The sequence below is a fragment of the Choloepus didactylus genome, chromosome 12 (genome assembly GCF_015220235.1).
Source record: "Choloepus didactylus isolate mChoDid1 chromosome 12, mChoDid1.pri, whole genome shotgun sequence".
Classification (NCBI taxonomy): domain Eukaryota; kingdom Metazoa; phylum Chordata; class Mammalia; order Pilosa; family Megalonychidae; genus Choloepus; species Choloepus didactylus.
The window spans coordinates 1,342,516-1,358,989 of NC_051318.1; the positions used below are offsets into that span (position 1 = coordinate 1,342,516).

Below are 16,474 nucleotides of genomic sequence, written 5' to 3' on the forward strand. Positions count from 1 at the left end.
CTGGAATAAAACAAAAGTAAACAAAACATTTCAGAAATGACAACATCAGTTCACCTATCTTGCATTCCTTCAAAGAGACAGTGGCACTTCTCATTCAAATCAATTACTGTATTAGCTAAACTTCATAAAGTCCATGTGGACATGTTTTGATGAAAGCTATAAATGCAACAATAGGGCAAACCCGTGTTGGCACCAGGTAAACACCACCTTTAAAAGGCCCTACGTTAACAAAGCACAGTCACCGTCCACGGACTGCTACGTTTCGAACGCCCTGCCCGCCCTCTCGTGTCTGACTTTCACAGCATCTGGGCAGGTGGAGAGGCTGGGACCCCGTTTCACTGAAGAGAAGATTAAGGCGCAGCGGAGCGATTCACTCAAGACCACAGAGTGTGATCAGAGGCACAAGCACGTTTACACATGGCCTCAGAACACAGGGCAGGGGTTCCTGCTGGCGGATTTTTACCTTCCTGACTGCATTTAGATCTGATCCAGGCATTAAAACCAGTGTGAGCTCCTTGAAGTCCGGGAAACAGACTCCAGCCGTAAGTGATGAGGAAAGGCAACTCGAGACCGATCAAATGTTACAGTAAATTTACAGTAAAAACTGAATAGAGGGGGAGGGTGATGCTAGGAAAGCGGAAAATGATTCGAAAGATCATAATACGGCAAGGTTCTACCAAAACCCAGAATAAACTAGAATAAAGAAAAAATGATATTCATTGGAAAGCCAATATTCAGACCAACGGAGGAAAAAAACATGTAGAACTAGACAGGAAATTATTCACCTCGATATCTCCAAGTGTTTGGCAACCATCTGCAAATACACAAATAATTCTCCTGATACTTCCTTGAGGTAGACAAATATTAGGAATGAACTGAGTTCATGTTAAAAAAAATTAAGAAAGAAACTTGGAGAAGATGCTCTATTTTTACTGCCACCTATGAAAACATTTGGGTTACCTGGAAGAATCGCTTTCATAAAGTGCTCAGATGCCATTTTATTCTTACATTTAAAGGTTAATAGTAAGTATCTTTTGCTACAGGACCAAAGCCAAGTTAGGGTTTTATTTAAAAACCTACCCAAGTTCACAGGAGGTTTGAAATGTTTTATAATGTCTCCAGCAGGACCACATTTTCCCTCCCCATTCCCTGAAGCTCCTCCCCAGCTGTTCAAGTCCTGGCTCAAATCTACTCCCCGCAATGTCCTCCCGGACCCCCCGTCTGATGCAGCGCGCTCCCTCCTCTCGCCAGAAGCTGGAAGCCCGCCCGCCATCGCCGTGTTGGCACGCTGGCACGCATGTCTCCCTGGCGGACTACAAGCAGAGCAAGCCTGCCTTCACTTTATAATCTCCAGGACCTGGCACTTAGTGGGCACACAGGTTAATAAATAGCACACCTGACTCAATCTCTCAAGCAGCTTATTTTATCTAAGGTGAAAACACTTTGAAGTTTCCAGTTCTTCACATGAAATTCAACAAAATATCCTCTAACATATTTCTCTTCCCATTTTCCCCAAGAAGAATGACTCTTCCAGAGCAATTAACTAGGTAAGTCCCTCTTTCCAATGTTTTTCAAAATTATATTTATTTAATTAAAATATCCTTATGCAGTTTACAAGTAAAATGAAATCCCAAGAAAGGCAACCAAACATGATTCTTAATGATAAAAAAACAAATCCTTCTGGTACCAGATCAGGTGAAGATCAAAAAACATATTCTTGTACCTGAACATCAGTTTAAGAACTTAACAATGAATCTGAGACTGAAGTTCCACGAAAGATCTCCAGGAAAAGAAGCTCATGAATCCAGTGAAGGAAGATAGCTATTCAAAGGCACGTACTTCTGTACCTGTTTTGCTCCAATTTCTGCCACGTAGATGGCTCCAGTCGTCCTGTCCACATCCAAGAGATGAGGCGAGACCTGGTCTGCGAGCTGGAGCACGCTGAGCACGGAGCAGTCGCCGATGAGCCCCACTGGGGGCGCGGCCAGGAACAAGAGCCTGCTGAGATTCAGCTGGGCCGAAACCAAGTACTTCCCGTCGGGAGTGAATCTGCAAAGACAGACATTTTGTAGGACAAACTTAGGTTAAATAAATGCTTATTTTTGAAACAATGGTCAGCAACTAACACATGCTGACTGGTTTGTTTAAGTAGAGTTTTACTTCATCTAATTCTGTCTGTGAAGAAGCAAGAGATTTATGATGACAGACACAGACCAAGTTTAGCTTAAGTTTTTAAAAATATCAGGGTACTACACAAAATGAAACTAATGCGGAATCAGTGGTAGGTTCAGTCTGATTCTTCAGAACTCAGACTTTGATTTTTAGTCTATATTAAAAAAAATTAGCAAATATACCTCAGCAAAGGCTCTAGGAGAGCTCTCTTTATGTCAGCTCTAATAACTAGAGCGTACCCTGACACCCCCATACCCCGATGTGTGGAGCCCAGCCCCATAACTTGCCATGTGGGGCCCACCCTGATACCTCGATACGTGGACCCCACAGTACACCGGGCATTAAACTGCTTTCATTTTGCATAGGACTTGAAATACCAGTGTATGTTCTCTGAGTACTCGTTTCCTGCCCATTCTCCTTTTTTTCCCTGCTTAAAACTAACAATAAATAGGTTCAACTTGCAGTTAGCTATTCAGAGGAACTAAGTAATGTCAGCCAAATAAAATAAGCATTTAAAAATAAAAAGAAACAATTACCGGACTGAAGAAGGTCCCTCTTCTGTGAAACAATCAGTCCAGGCTCCTAACCATTCCCCAGTGTCTTTATTGAACACTTGGATTCTTTTATTTCCTCGGTCAGCAACCCACACCTGAGAAATGAAAAAAAAAGTCCTTTGGAAAAGATCCATGTCGAATGCGAAGAAAGAGAAAAGGGGGTGAGGAGAGAATGGGTGTTTGCTCTCACTAGTTTCAATATGAGAAGCCCCCAGGCAAGAAGGGATGGAAGCTGTTTTCACCCGTTTTCAGATGAGGTTCAGAAAGGTTACAGAACTCATTTGAAGGGAGCTTACAGGAGGTGAAAGAGCCACAGTCCAAATGGCCACCCGTCTCCACCCAAAGCCCACCACGCTCCTTCCAGTGAACGTGAGAACCTGAAAAACTGGAGGCCTCCACCGTAATGCAGAGGATTGGTGGATACTGAAAAGTGACAGCTGTCATCCATCCCTCTAACAAACGTCCACTCACTGAGCACTGCCCGTCTGCTACCTCCCGGGCCCGGAACAAGACAACGAAAGAACCGTGGCCTTGCTCCTCCAGAGCTCGGGCGTGCCCGTGGCAGTGTTGTGAAACTGGCCCCCGCGGTCACCACGTGCCCGAGGGCTGGCCGCTCGCGGAGGATGCTCCGGAGAGCACCTAGCTAGCATCCAGGCTTCTGGAGCTACAATGAGTCCTAAGGAACTGCTCTAGAGCAGGAAGGCCAATTCTCTCTAGATGGCATTTCAGGTCTTTGAAGCCGGAAGCCAGGACAAACGGGAAGAGAGATGGTTTTTAACAGCAGGTAGTGAGGGTTATTTGAGAACAAGAGAAGTACACAGGAACAGGCTGGGTGGGTGCCTGCCTTCTTCTATCTCCCACTTCAGGTCCTCGGGATTTCCTGGGCTGGATTTGTGGATTCAGGGACTATTTCTGCAGAGTTACCTTAACTATTCCTTTGTCAGTGGAGAAGTAGGATACCACTAAATTCACCTCCAGTCAGAAACAAGACTCATCACACCATTTTAGAAAGGTTGCTGACTCTTAGGTAAGGTGATTTCTCAAGGTTGTTCCCTGATCAATGATTCTTAAACAAGGATGGGTCTGTTGAAGGATTTTGAGAATGCGGTCTCAGACAAATGACCAAGAAGGAAACACAGCTGAGGCCCTAGGACGGAACGGCACTTTAGATTGTTAGCATTATCTTTCCTACTCGACAAACCTTGATCATGGGAACTCTTGTTTAAGAAACATCTTTATTCCGGAACTAATTAATTTTTCACATAGGTTTGCGGTGATGATTAAATGAGTTAATCGTATTTGATGCTCAGAACAGCTTCTTTCACAGTCAGTATTCCATATTGTTACAGTAAAACACAAAAACACCACATAAAGCCCCTATTGTCATAATAAAAACACGAATGTGCAGAAACTAACACTCGATATTTATCATCCAGTAATGCCAACATGAAATAGCCTCTGAGGAGGACAGTAACCACTGCAGGGAATTTACCAGACCCAGGCCTACATGCTCTCCTTTTCTAGCTTCCAAACTAACCTCTCTCTCCCTGCCTCTGATCAATACACCTTTCTCTAGAATTGAAAATACAAACATCTGTAGAACTGTTTTACTAGTAGGAATGTGACTAAATTTTATCTATGTTCAGATCCATTATTTATTCCTTTTATCCTTTTATACAGGACATCTATTTTGCTCATTTCTATGTATGTGTGGAAGCCCCTCACCACAGACCCCAAACAATTACAAAGGAGTATGTGTGTGCACCTGAGCCCAGACGTACCCAGACACACACCCTCACACCTGCGCACACACTCACACATGGAGCCCAGGACACAATGACATGGAATCTTTACCCGGCCAGCTGAGTCGACTGTGACACTGTGAGGTATGTTGAACTGGGCAGGCCCCGTCCCATTTCCTCCATGCAGCCAAAGCATTGCGAAATCTATCAGGGGTAAAAGAACATATAGGATGTCTTGTGCTTATTTATACGTTATATTTTGTGATATAAGTTTCAGCAAAACTATTCAGTCATACCCCCAGTTAACTATGCTTTCCTGGCTTCATGTTTGTATACTCATTTGTCTAATTCCTATGCTCTAGCCTCCACCCCCACCCCCCCCCAAAAAATCCTGCTCTGCTTTAAGCAATTAATCTACTTCTTTAATGATGAGCTCCACGAAATTTTTCATGACTGCCTCAAAATCATTATGTTCAGCGTTCATATTATACTTTCCCTCAAAGTGGTTCCCCTTTCCAACTTATCTATAAGTGTTGTCATTTTTCTGAGCCTAAAATTTCAATCAGTTTTTACCGTCTGTCTCCTTTGTTATCCACATTTCAATGTTTCCTAAATTTGGCTGTTTCCTTCTTTCATACAATCTTTTGGAGTCTTGCTGTATCCCACCCCACCCCCCTTTAACTTAAACCTACTAAATTCAGTTACTGGGACAAACTGACTACAAAGACTCTAAATGACAGCACTCTCTCCCCAAATATTTCCTGATATAAAATTGCCTTGTAAAAGACCTCTGCTTCTATAACACTGTTTCCTTACTAACAAACATCAAGGACTCTACAGACAAAAAGCTCACTTTAAAAATCCTTACATTAGTTTTCAAGGGCGTCCCAAATCTTGTTTCCCACTATTCAGAGAGTGCATCTTCAGCTTCTTTCCTAGAAGTCATTTAATCACTACCCTAGGCCTCGTGCAGCCTTCCCTCCCCTCTCTTCTCCTCCCACCCAAATGAAGAACTACTTCCTTCGTGAAACCGTGTCCCACTTCTCCAGCCCATACCGGTTTCTCCTTTTCCTTACTCCTGTTCTCCTGTTTCACCTGCGTTAGATCTGTGCCTAAACTACTATTGGGAACAGACTGCAGGGCACTCAATAGATACCTGCTGGTTCATCAGACTGTGGGATACCTCGATTCTGGGACTCTGGGTTCCTAACTTCCCCATCCTTAACTGGATGGGGTACCCACTCATCTCTTGAGCCCAAAGTGCATTCTCACACGCCTCCAGTTCCTTTAGAGGACACTCCCAGCCTCTGGTGAAGGGTAAGCAGGCCTGTGAGCAGAACCATTTATTGTTGGCCACGCCATGCACTTGCTTTCTAGTTTTTCCTAGTAATACACTTGAGCCCTGTACAGGCAGCTTCATATACAGCACAGTTACAACTTTACACCAAGCATCAAACAGATTAAATCCAATTTATAAGAGAATATTCTTAGGACACATGCAAAATTAAGCCATGTACCTTGGGACAGTTTGAACAATCTGTTATTCAACCCTCCATCACCATCTACGATGTAAATATCTCCCGTGTCCTCTACATATAATTCTGCAGGGTTATCAAACTGCAGGGGATTCAAACCAGTGCCTTTTTTGCCGGGGGTACCCAAGACTTGAACAAGATCACCAAAGGAACTGTATTTTTTAACAGTATGACCAAAGGATCCTGTAAAACAGACATACACAGTTAGCAAATATAACTACTGGACGAACCTTAACATTTTCAAGTAAACTGAGAGTATAAATTAAATAGAATTAAAGCTCTGACTCGTACAAAAGGTTCATGAAGTTAACAAACAATGCACCATTTTCTTCTTGAATCTTATGACAGTGAATAAGCATTTCTTAAAAATGAAACTCAAGAATAACAACTCATATTTGAGAACTGTTATTTCAGACATTAATGTACAGACGTCAAATTTCAGAAGGTCAGTGAAAAAGTTCTCTATGACAGATCTTTTTAAACTACATTTTCTCCTTGTCTTAAAGCACAAGCACGAGTAAACTGCTTTCTCTGAAAACATTCATTGCTGTAAATTCAATTGTGTGTATTTTGTCTTTCAGCATAATCTACTAAAACAATTTGATGGAGGAAAGATTTCAGACATGGTGCAGTTAGTGGGATTTCAGAAACACTAACATCAGTTTCTGCAAATCTTTGCACTTTGGGCAACAAAGCAGTTCTGGTTTCTCAGCGCAATCTCTGAAAGAGAACTGGTTAAGGAAAATGTAGAGGTAAGGATCCCTTTGTTCAGTTACAGTGAGTGTCATTTTACTTGGCTTCACAGAAGTTTACAGTTACTTAACCTGAGAAGAGCAGATTAAAGATGGTTTAAAGTGGAAAAGTCCCTCGATCAAAAAGAAGATTAGAATTAGAGCCTCCTTTTTAAACTTCTTGATTCTGGGGAATGACAAAATAAACATTTCATGAATCATTAAGAGAAATTAAGATCAGACTCAGCAACTCTGATTTTAAAATGTACAAGCAGTAACAAAGTTGTGAGTTCTAGCAACATAAAGCCATGACTACGCATACCACTTCCGACATCCGTGATCCAGACAGACTGCTCGTGTAAGGTGCTGGCCGCGAACATGCCATGCGGAGTGTCCACGGTGTGATTCCAGGCCCGCAGGAAGTATCCGTCCTGCGTGAACACTAGCACCTTTGGGAGGCGATCCCCTCTCTGAAGGCACACAACAACAACTGTGTAGGTAAGATCAGTTTTTAGTGAAAGAAATCCTTACTTTGGCAGAGAGAAAACATTAAAGAGCAACTGAAAAATCTAGTAATATTTTAAAAACAACTTCAAAACCTAACAAAATTAATATCTATCACGCTCAAAACCAAAATGATTCCTCGAAAGCAACTCAAAAAACGAAGCACACAATTCGCATAATACAAACGCATGTGGTTTCCCAGTGGAGTAAAACGGGAGCTGGTCTCCTTTGCGTCTGCACCTTGGACACCGACCTGCGCCACGTACACCAGTCCGCTGAGGGGGTCGACGGCCACACAGAAGGTCGCCCCGGTAAAGTATTCCGGATACCTAGGCCAGTCCACGTCCAGCCGGTAAAGAGTGTTCTTCGTTCTCCAGGAAACATGAAGCGCAAAGTTCCTTAAAATCTTAAATAAAATCAGAAGACGGGATTCAGTTGACCTTCTAGGTTTAAAAACAAATAACAAAAAAAAGGCTGTTTAAAGCGTGCCTGGGCGATTCCGAAGAAAAGGGCTTTTACGTCTGAAGACCAAGACCCCGACGCCCGACTGCCGGGATCTGGGCGCGCGGCGCCCTCAGGCCCCCAGCCCCGGGCGTAGGTCCCCAGCCCCAGCCGGCCGCCGGCCCTCGCCGCGCGCTCACCGGAGAGCCGCAGAGCCGCGAGTGCAGGGCCAGGAGGGCCAGGAGCAGGCCGGCGCCCAGCGCGCACACCCAGGGCCGCGCCATCGGGAGCCCCGGGCCCGGCGGCGCGCGGAGGGTCGGGGCGCTGCGGGGGCCACGCCGGGGGCTCGCCGGGGGCGGGGGCTCGAGAGCCGGCACGGAGCGGGGCCGGGCCGGGAGGACACCCGGAAGGTCCGCTCGGCCCCGCTCGGGCCCGCCCCCCGACCCCGGCTTCGAGCGCCCGGAGCTATGCCTGAACCACTGCCGACTCACTCTCTAAAAATTCAGATTGAAGAACCGGAACAAGGCGCACGGAAACCCGCGCCCTGCCACGGAGGGCACTCCGCAAATGGCTGCCAGTCTCCGGGCAGGCCTCGGCCGCGCCCGATCCCCCGGCATCCAGGCATCCGCCACGGGCACCTCCTTCCCACCGCAGGACCCCTCCCCTTGGCGGCGGCCGGCGGCGCCCAGTGAGGTCACTCGCGCGCGACGGGCGCCGCGGAAGGTCCCCGGAGCCGGTGGGGGCTGCAGGGTAGGCGGGAGCGGCGCTGCGCGCGGCTGGTGTTTCGGTAGGCGGGAGCCCCCTGCCTCGCCGCGGCGCCCTCCGCCCGGTCCGCTCCCGGAAGCCGCGGCCGCCGGCAACAAAGGGCCCCGCGCGCCCGGGGCGGCGGGAGCGAGGGCCGGAGAGGGGCTGCGGCGGGCTCGGCCGAGCTGGGAAGGGGCAGGCAGCGGCGGCGCCCGGCCTCGGCCGCAGGAGTGGCGGGACCCGGCCGGCTGCGGTCCTGTTTTCTGACAGAAACTTTCCTTCCCTCAAGTCCGCGTTTCGAGCGCCTTTCGGAGTTGGCCCGCCGGCCGCCCTCCCCTCCCGAGCGCCGCGGGATGACGGCGTAGCGTCGAGGGCGAGCCAAGATGGACAAGAAGTCCTTCGAAACGGTGCTAGACGAAGTCAGGAAGGTAATGCCCTCCGGGACGAGCGTTCTCGGCTTATTCCCCTCGAGGTGCTGCGTGGAGACGGCACCGAGTTAGGGTTCGCCGATCGCGGAGTGGGTTTGAATCCCGACGGGCGGTGTGGGAGCCTAACGTGGCACTTGGCGAGACGGGCAGGTGCTGTGCTGGCGCCCGGCTTCCCGAGGACCGGTGGGCGCTGCGGAGGTCAGTCGGGCGGTCCTCGGTCCCGAAGCCGGCGCCGCGGAGCCATCAGGGTAGCTCTGCGCTTGAAATAAGTGATTTACCATTTCCGAGCCTTTTTTGTCATCTTTCAGTCTCACAAGAGTGACTGAACGCTAGAGATACGTGGCACAAAAGTTGGCAGGTGCCCTGGAGCGCGACAGTATCCCCCGCGCAAGTAAGGGGTTACCTATTAAAGACGGGACGGGCTTGCTGCACCGTTGTTATGTCAACGCAGGTGCTTTGCCTGGGCCTTCCAGGTGATTGACTGGGAATTTACATACCTGTGAGACCCTTCAGACCGGGGAGGAACCGTTACTTTATTCTCTGCTGTTAATTTATTATTATTGAAATTGTCTCCAGGCTTGCCATTTTTCTTCATTCTAGTTTTTTTTATTTTTTCATGTTCATATTAGGTTAAATTTACATATTTGATGCTATTGAATCTTCTTCCTAACTGCTGTTTATAAAAAAGTTTATGGTTTCAAGTAAACTGGTAGATTTCTACTTTTGGAAGATAACAGAGTGGCGTTTTGCATTTTCTCTCCCTTCAAGTACTGTAAAGATAACACATAGTAAATAATGAGGAGAACAGGAAATTTTCCAGAGATGAAAATGTTTATGTGGTATGGCAACTTCTGGTCTGTAATCAGAATGGCTTTTGCTGTTTACGTTAAACAAACACATCCACGTTGTTTTAGTCTGTGAAAAATGGGATGGAAACATAAGCATATGTAAATATGTGGATTACTGTCTGGTGTTTTTTTAATTTGCCACAGACTTTGTAAATGTAACTCAGTTTAAGTGTCACCAGGGACCACAGCCTGTGGGTAGTACTGGCCGCCACCCCTGGCAGACTTCAAGCAGAGGCTTATTAGACACTAGGAAAAGAGCAGGGAGGCAGTGGGACTGGGTGGGGAGGAGAAAAGAGGGCACAGAACATCGTTAAATTTCCTTTTACAAAGAAGATAACGACCCTGTGACTTACTTATGGAGCGCTTGCCCTGAGTGCCTTTTCCGAGCACTTTCTCCTCGGGTCACTTGACTTGATCCCCTAGCTACAGCACACCTCATCTGCTCAGGGTTCCCCAGCTGGCCGGGGGGCCAGTATTGAGACTGGCAGTCTGACTCCTGCTCTGCTTGGGGATACAGCTGCCTTCAGGCACTGAGGGAAGAATTGGAATGGGACATGGGGTGAGGGGATACAACCCAGGCTTTGGTCCAGAAACCTGCTCTTAACTGCGTGCAGTAATGATGATAGTCAAACTCAAGAGTACGCTGTCCAGAATGCCACCTTTACCCCCTTCTGGTTGGTTGTTAAATGATGGGTGGCCACCTAGTTATGAGTGCCCGGCCTTTCCATCGCCAGTGGCAGCAGATACCTGCTGGGAGAGTTCATGTGATTTCAGAGGCTGTATGAACTTCCAAATGGTGGATTCCATCTGAGGAAAGGAATCCGCATGTGCCGAACACCTATCATATGTCAGATCTAACACTGACTACCTTAATCTTTGGGGTGAGTGGTAGTGGTGTTCCCTTTCATGGAAGAGGTAACCCTCTTGGTAATTAAAATACTCTCCAGGGCCACACTGCCAGTTGGTGGCAGGCACAGGGACTGAACCAGGGTCTGATGGCTCCTTGGGTGCTCAGGCCTTAGAGTACTCAGATCCTCTTTCACTTGGCACATTGGAGGTGCTCAGTAAATGATGAATGAGGAATGCCTGATGTGTTTGCTTTTCTACTGAAAAGTCGTAGTTGTTGAATATGGGATATTCTGAAACATTTACTGGCATTCCATATTTAATTTCTACTGAGGTCAAATGTCACCTGTCACAGTTTTATTCTTGGTCACAGTGAGTAGGGAGGCCCAGGAGGTCAGTGTGCCTTGACTCAGTGACCTCAGCTCTGTGTGCCAGGCTAAAGGGACCTGCCACTGTTTTGGAGTGCTTGGGCAGCTGCGGTTTGTGTGGCTCCTGTGCTGGTGGCTCTCATGCTGTTCTCCATGTGTTTCAGGCTGTTCTGACCGAGTACAAGTTGAAAGCCCTTGAATACGTGCATGGTTACTTCTCCAGTGAGCAGGTACGCCTCGTGATTTGTTTACACCTCCTTTTCACACCAATGTTTGGTTAATGTCACTTATCTGCTGGTCAAGTTCAGGATTCTTTATATTTTGTTAATGTATTTATTCAGGAACCTTAGAAGCTTTCAGTTATGGCAGAAAACTTTGTAGAGAGTTTATCATTTGTAATTCAGGGGTATTTTATAAGCCTGTCCACTTTCACCACAATATTGTATCCTAACATGTTTTAAAATAGTGTCTTTAAAAAAGGCAATGTCTAAATTTATAAACTAATAATGGTAAATTTACCCAAATTTGTATAGTCTTTATAAGATAGCAATTTTAAGATTCATTATATATTATAACAGAAAACTTAAGCAAATGTTGAAATATGTTCTTATGTGAAGACAATTAAAAATTATAGCAGTGAGGAAAAAATACACTGTCTAATAAGTTGTTTCTGTAACTGTCAGAAGAAGACTTATGCTCTAAGCATAGTTTAATGAAAACTTTCATCCAAGTTAAACCCATCACTTTAAGTTGAGTTTGCTAATTTAAACAAACATGTATGTTTATGTGTGTCTATACACATCCGTAAATATATGTACACAGATATACCTCACACGCAGGGAGCTGGCTTTGAGGATTTCTGAGGGACACTTGAAAAATACTTGATAGAGAAACGAGGCACAGTTAGAGATGAAAATCTGGAGAGCAGTTCTGGGAAAGAGTGGGAAGATGCAAAGGGTAGACGGGATGATTCTGTAGCTTTAGTAAGTGCTCCACATTTTCATCTATTTCTCATGAACTTCAAAACTTGAAAACTTGAATAACTAAGTCTCTAGAAGTTCTGCCTTCTAAATTCTTTAACAGATAATTTATGATTAGCATTTGTTGTTGCTTGTTTAATGAATGTTTTTCATCTGTGCTTTTGCTTTTCAAAATCATCTTATGCATTCTTAAAAATTTAAATGTGTTTAAAAGATTTATAATTTTTCTTTGCTAATAGCTTCTTTTTTGTTTTGAAAATTTGTGGAACACTTTTCCCCTTAGTGGTTATTCTCCTTTGCTCAAGTTACATTACAAACTTACTATGCTGAAGGTAGTTCTTTCTGTATCAGACCTAATGGTGAAGTATTGGGGTTGGAAGCCTGCCAGGTAGCATTTACTGAATAGCAAAACATTGTTCCCGTAAGGGTAAGGACATACACTCTAACCAGGTTAACTAGAAAGTGTGCATAATTCTTTCTTGCTGTTTCTTGATCTCTTTATGAGGAGTAAAAAGGTTTCCTCTTCTTCATACACCGCTCTGGTTTCCAGCATGCACTTTGCTTTGTAGAATAACTGAAGTCATAATTCATTTTCAGGAACTCACAGTAAAACAGTTAACTGACCCAGATTTTGCAGCCCTCTCTTCTCGAGGCACTCTTTCCTTCTGGCTTACCCTGGAGCCCTGAGAGGTGCTGTGACCGTGCTCCTGTCCCCTGCCGGCAGCTCACATTTGGCTGGGAGCCAGCCCCTGGTTGTCAGTGCTCTCACAGTGAGGCACCTTGTGGAAGCCGCTGGAATGATTGATGACTCGCAGGTTTCTCGGGAATAGAGTTGTGGTTTGAATCTGAGTATCATGCCCTCCACGTTCAAGTAACAGGCTAGATGTTGTGGGTCCCCATGGAGGCACACCTACCGCCTGTCAGAATTGTGTTCCCCGCCCTGCTGCTTTTTAGTGTTTCCATTTGTTATGCGTCTTGTCTCCATCCAGTGCGTCCCCAGCCTTCCTTCCTTTCTGGACCAGTGCTGTCCAGTGGAACTTTCTGTAGCATTGCATGTCCTCTCCATGCAGCCTCTGCGCCGTCCACTCCAGCAGCTGCCACAGCATCTGGCAATCAAGCCCTTGAAATGGGCTATGCCTTTAAGTAGCTGAGGTTTTTATTTAATTTAATTTTAATCTTTTAAAATTTAAATAGCTGCCTGCAGCAGCTCTTCTGGACAATGTGGTGTGGACTCTGTTGCCACATTCATTAACGGAGCCCAGGCTGCACACTTGGAACAGTAACTCAGAGCACTGAAATAAGCCTGTGGAAGTGTTTGCAGTTGTTGCTAGAGCTAAATTTGGTCTCTGCTTTCAGGTGGTTGATTTGCTGAGGTATTTTTCCTGGGCTGAGCCTCAGTTGAAGGCAATGAAAGCATTACAACATGTAAGTCACTTATTTTTTCTTAGAATGTAGAATTTGAGTATTGTGATTTTCCCCAGTTTTCCATAATTTATTTCAAGTTGTTATTTTTTTGCATTAGAAAAGCTGATCCTAAATTTTACTGTACTTTGATCATTCAAATAGCTATGCTAAATAGTTGAAACTTTAAACTGTAAATTTAAATTGTGGGTACTGTACTTTTAAATTGTTCTTCATAGTGTCTTTAATGGGCAAGTTAGAGAAAAAAATATTCACAGGCCAGCAAACTGTAGGGTTTGAAGTCCTTCTTTCTGTTTTGGTTACCTGTCTTCACCCTTTTGTACTTATCTCAGAAGACTAGTCCGAAGGGTGTATAGTTATGTTCTTTAGACCAGCAGTGTCCTGCTGAGCTTTCGGTGATGAAGGTGCTATTTTATATCCAAGCCACATGTGGCTGGTGAGCTCTGTGTGAGGAGCTGTGTTTTACATTTTATTTCATATTTTAGTTTATTTCATATTTTAGTTTAAATGGGCACATGGTCCTGTGCCTACTGTATGGACAAACAGGGTATCTGGCTGTATATAAAGGTCTTCCAAAAGGGGTCAGTTTACAGACCCTTATCTTCCTAAGCTGATCTGCCTAAGAAAATATGGTCTGTTAGTGCTGCTTTCCGAGCTCCACGTTAATTGCTTGTTTCTGCTGTATGAAAGAAAGGCTTGTCTCATCTGTCCCCTGGGGTTGCAGCTTTTCCTCCAGGAAGCACAGAAACAGTGCATTGCCCTGAGAGGGAGAGTCAAGCAAAGAGAGCTCTGGCAGAAGTATTGCTGGGGTCCTGCCGTATTGTTTCCAGGCAAAAAATCATGACAGGGCTCTGAGTCCACTTGCCTGCCTGCCCAGCTTAGAATTAAAGTTCAGAGGTGAGGAGGGCAGCACGGGGACCACATAGATACATTGGTTTCAGCTTAATTAAATCTGTCCTAGTTTGCTAATGCTGGAGAATGCAAAACACCAGAGATGGACAGGCTTTTATAAAACGGGGGTTTATTTCACTACGCAGTTACAGTCTTAAGGCCACAAAGCGTCCAAGACAACACATCAGCAATTGGGCACCTTCACCAGAGGACGGCCAATGACATCCAGAAAACCTCTGCTAGCTAGGAAGGCAGCCAGCGTCTGCTCCAAAGCTCCGGCCTCAAAACGGCTTTCTCCCAGGATGTTCCTCTCTAGCAAGCTTGCTCCTCTTCAAAACATAACTCCCAGCTGCACTCTCTTTCCTCCCCTCCCGGAGTCAGCTCATTTATATAGCTCCACCGATAAAGGCCCACCCTGAATGGGCTGGGCCACGCCTCCATGGGAACATCTCATCAGAATCATTGCCCACAGCTGGGTGGGGCACATTCCAAGCAAATCCAACCATCACCAAAATGCCTGCCCCACACAAGACCACAAAGATAATGGCATTTGGGGGACACAATACACTCAAACCGGCACAAAGTCCACACTTTTTGACAAAGTCAGTCTGATTTGATTGATTGTTTAGATGCAATATGATTGATATATATTTAGGATGTTAAATTTTAACCCATGGTAACCACAGGGAAAATATATGAAAAATATATCCAGATAGAAATGAGAACGGATTCTATGGGACAATACAAAAATGTCAAATAAATGTGAAAGGTGATGTTAGTGAAAGAATCGAGGGTCAAAAGGTGTAAGACTTGCAATGATTATATAGCAAAATTGCCAAAGGAAGTCCTGCATTCTCAATAGTGACTTTAAATGGAAATGGATGAAACTCTCCAGTCAAAAGACAGAGATTGGCAGAATGGATAAAAAAAGCGTGACCCAACTATATGCTGTCTACAAGACACCTTAAATTCAAAGATAAAGTAGATTAAAAGTAGAATGATGGAAATACATATACCATTCAAGTAGTAAACAAAAGAGAACTGGAGTAACTATACTAATATATGATAAAATTGACTTTACTTCAGAAACAGTTATGAGTGACAAAGTTGGTCATCATATACTGATAAAGGGACAATTCAACAGGAATCTATAATTATAAATATGTATATGTGTGTGTGTGTGTGTGTGTGTGTGTGTGTATGTATGTATAAAAGCAGAGCCAAGATACATGAAGCAAATACTGACAGATTTAAAGTGAGAAATTGATGGTTCTACATTAATAGTAGGAGACTTCAATACACCACTTTCAATATTGGGTAGAACATAGAAACAGAAGATCAGTAAGAAAATACAACACTTGAATGACACTCTAAACCAACTAGACTTAACAGACGTATAAGAACACTTGACCCAACAATAACATCAAACACATTCTTCTCTAGTGCATGTGAATCATTCTCCACGATGGACCATGCTTTAGGGTTCAGAACAACTCTCACTAAATTCAGACATATTGAAATCATACAACATATCTTCTCTGACCACAGTATAATGAAGCTAGAAATCCTTAACAGAGGGAGAAATGGGAAATTCACAGTGGTGTGGAAATTAAACAACATACTCCTAACAACCAATGGGTAAAGAGGAAATTACAAAGGAAATTAGAGGATAATTTGAGGTGAATGAAAATGAAAATGCAACAAACCAAAACTTATGGAATGCCACAAAGATAGTGCTGAGAGGGAAATTTATAGCTCTAAATACTTACATGAAGAAAGAAGAAAGATTTCTAATCAGAGACTAACTTCAAAATTGGAAAAGTAGAAAAAGAAGAGCAATTAAACCCAAAGCAAGCAGAAAGAAGGAAATAGGAAACATTAGAACAAGTATAAATGAAATGGAGAATAAAAAGAACAACAGAATCAACAAGACCAAAAGTTAGTTCTTTGTATAGATCAATAAATTTGACAGACCTTTAGCTAAATTGACAAAAAAAGAGAGAGAACACAAATGACTATAATCAGAAATGAAAAGGGGGATATTCTATCAATTCCACAGATAAAAAAAGGACTATATTATAAGAGGATATGGTGAACAACTGTACACCATTGAATTAGATAACCTAGATGAAATGGGCAAATTCCTACAAACAGACTGCCATCACTGACTCAAGAAGAAATAGAAGATCTCAACAAATGAATAACTAGTAAAGAGATTGAATCTGTCATCAGAAACCTCCCAAAAAAGAAAAGTCCAAGATCAGATGA

At 44.4% G+C, this 16,474-nt stretch overlaps 2 protein-coding genes across 16 annotated transcripts in view; one reads left to right on the forward strand and one right to left on the reverse strand.

The window, feature by feature from the left end:
* Nucleotides 1–8,171, reverse strand: part of NHLRC3 (NHL repeat containing 3) — a 52,378-nt gene extending 44,207 nt beyond the window's left edge. For 2 of the 13 annotated variants that reach the window (XM_037800010.1, XM_037800011.1), the window contains exons 1-7: nucleotides 7,880–8,163; nucleotides 7,492–7,644; nucleotides 7,057–7,204; nucleotides 5,986–6,186; nucleotides 4,581–4,672; nucleotides 2,709–2,821; nucleotides 1,848–2,049 (exon numbers count right to left, since the gene is read on the reverse strand). In XM_037800010.1, coding sequence (XP_037655938.1) covers nucleotides 1,848–2,049; nucleotides 2,709–2,821; nucleotides 4,581–4,672; nucleotides 5,986–6,186; nucleotides 7,057–7,204; nucleotides 7,492–7,644; nucleotides 7,880–7,963 — 993 coding nt within the window. In that variant the 5' untranslated portion in view covers nucleotides 7,964–8,163. Of the gene's footprint in view, nucleotides 1–1,565; nucleotides 2,050–2,708; nucleotides 2,822–4,580; nucleotides 4,673–5,985; nucleotides 6,187–7,056; nucleotides 7,225–7,491; nucleotides 7,645–7,879 lie in introns of those variants that run through there. The other 11 variants (XM_037800016.1, XM_037800015.1, XM_037800007.1 and 8 more) reach the window with 10 other exon arrangements.
* Nucleotides 8,172–8,404: 233 nt separating this feature from the next.
* Nucleotides 8,405–16,474, forward strand: part of PROSER1 (proline and serine rich 1) — a 30,849-nt gene continuing 22,779 nt past the window's right edge. Inside the window, exons 1-4 of one of the 3 annotated variants that reach the window (XM_037800219.1) lie at nucleotides 8,405–8,429; nucleotides 8,713–8,851; nucleotides 11,078–11,143; nucleotides 13,250–13,318. In XM_037800219.1, coding sequence (XP_037656147.1) covers nucleotides 8,807–8,851; nucleotides 11,078–11,143; nucleotides 13,250–13,318 — 180 coding nt within the window. In that variant the 5' untranslated portion in view covers nucleotides 8,405–8,429; nucleotides 8,713–8,806. The other 2 variants (XM_037800218.1, XM_037800217.1) reach the window with 2 other exon arrangements.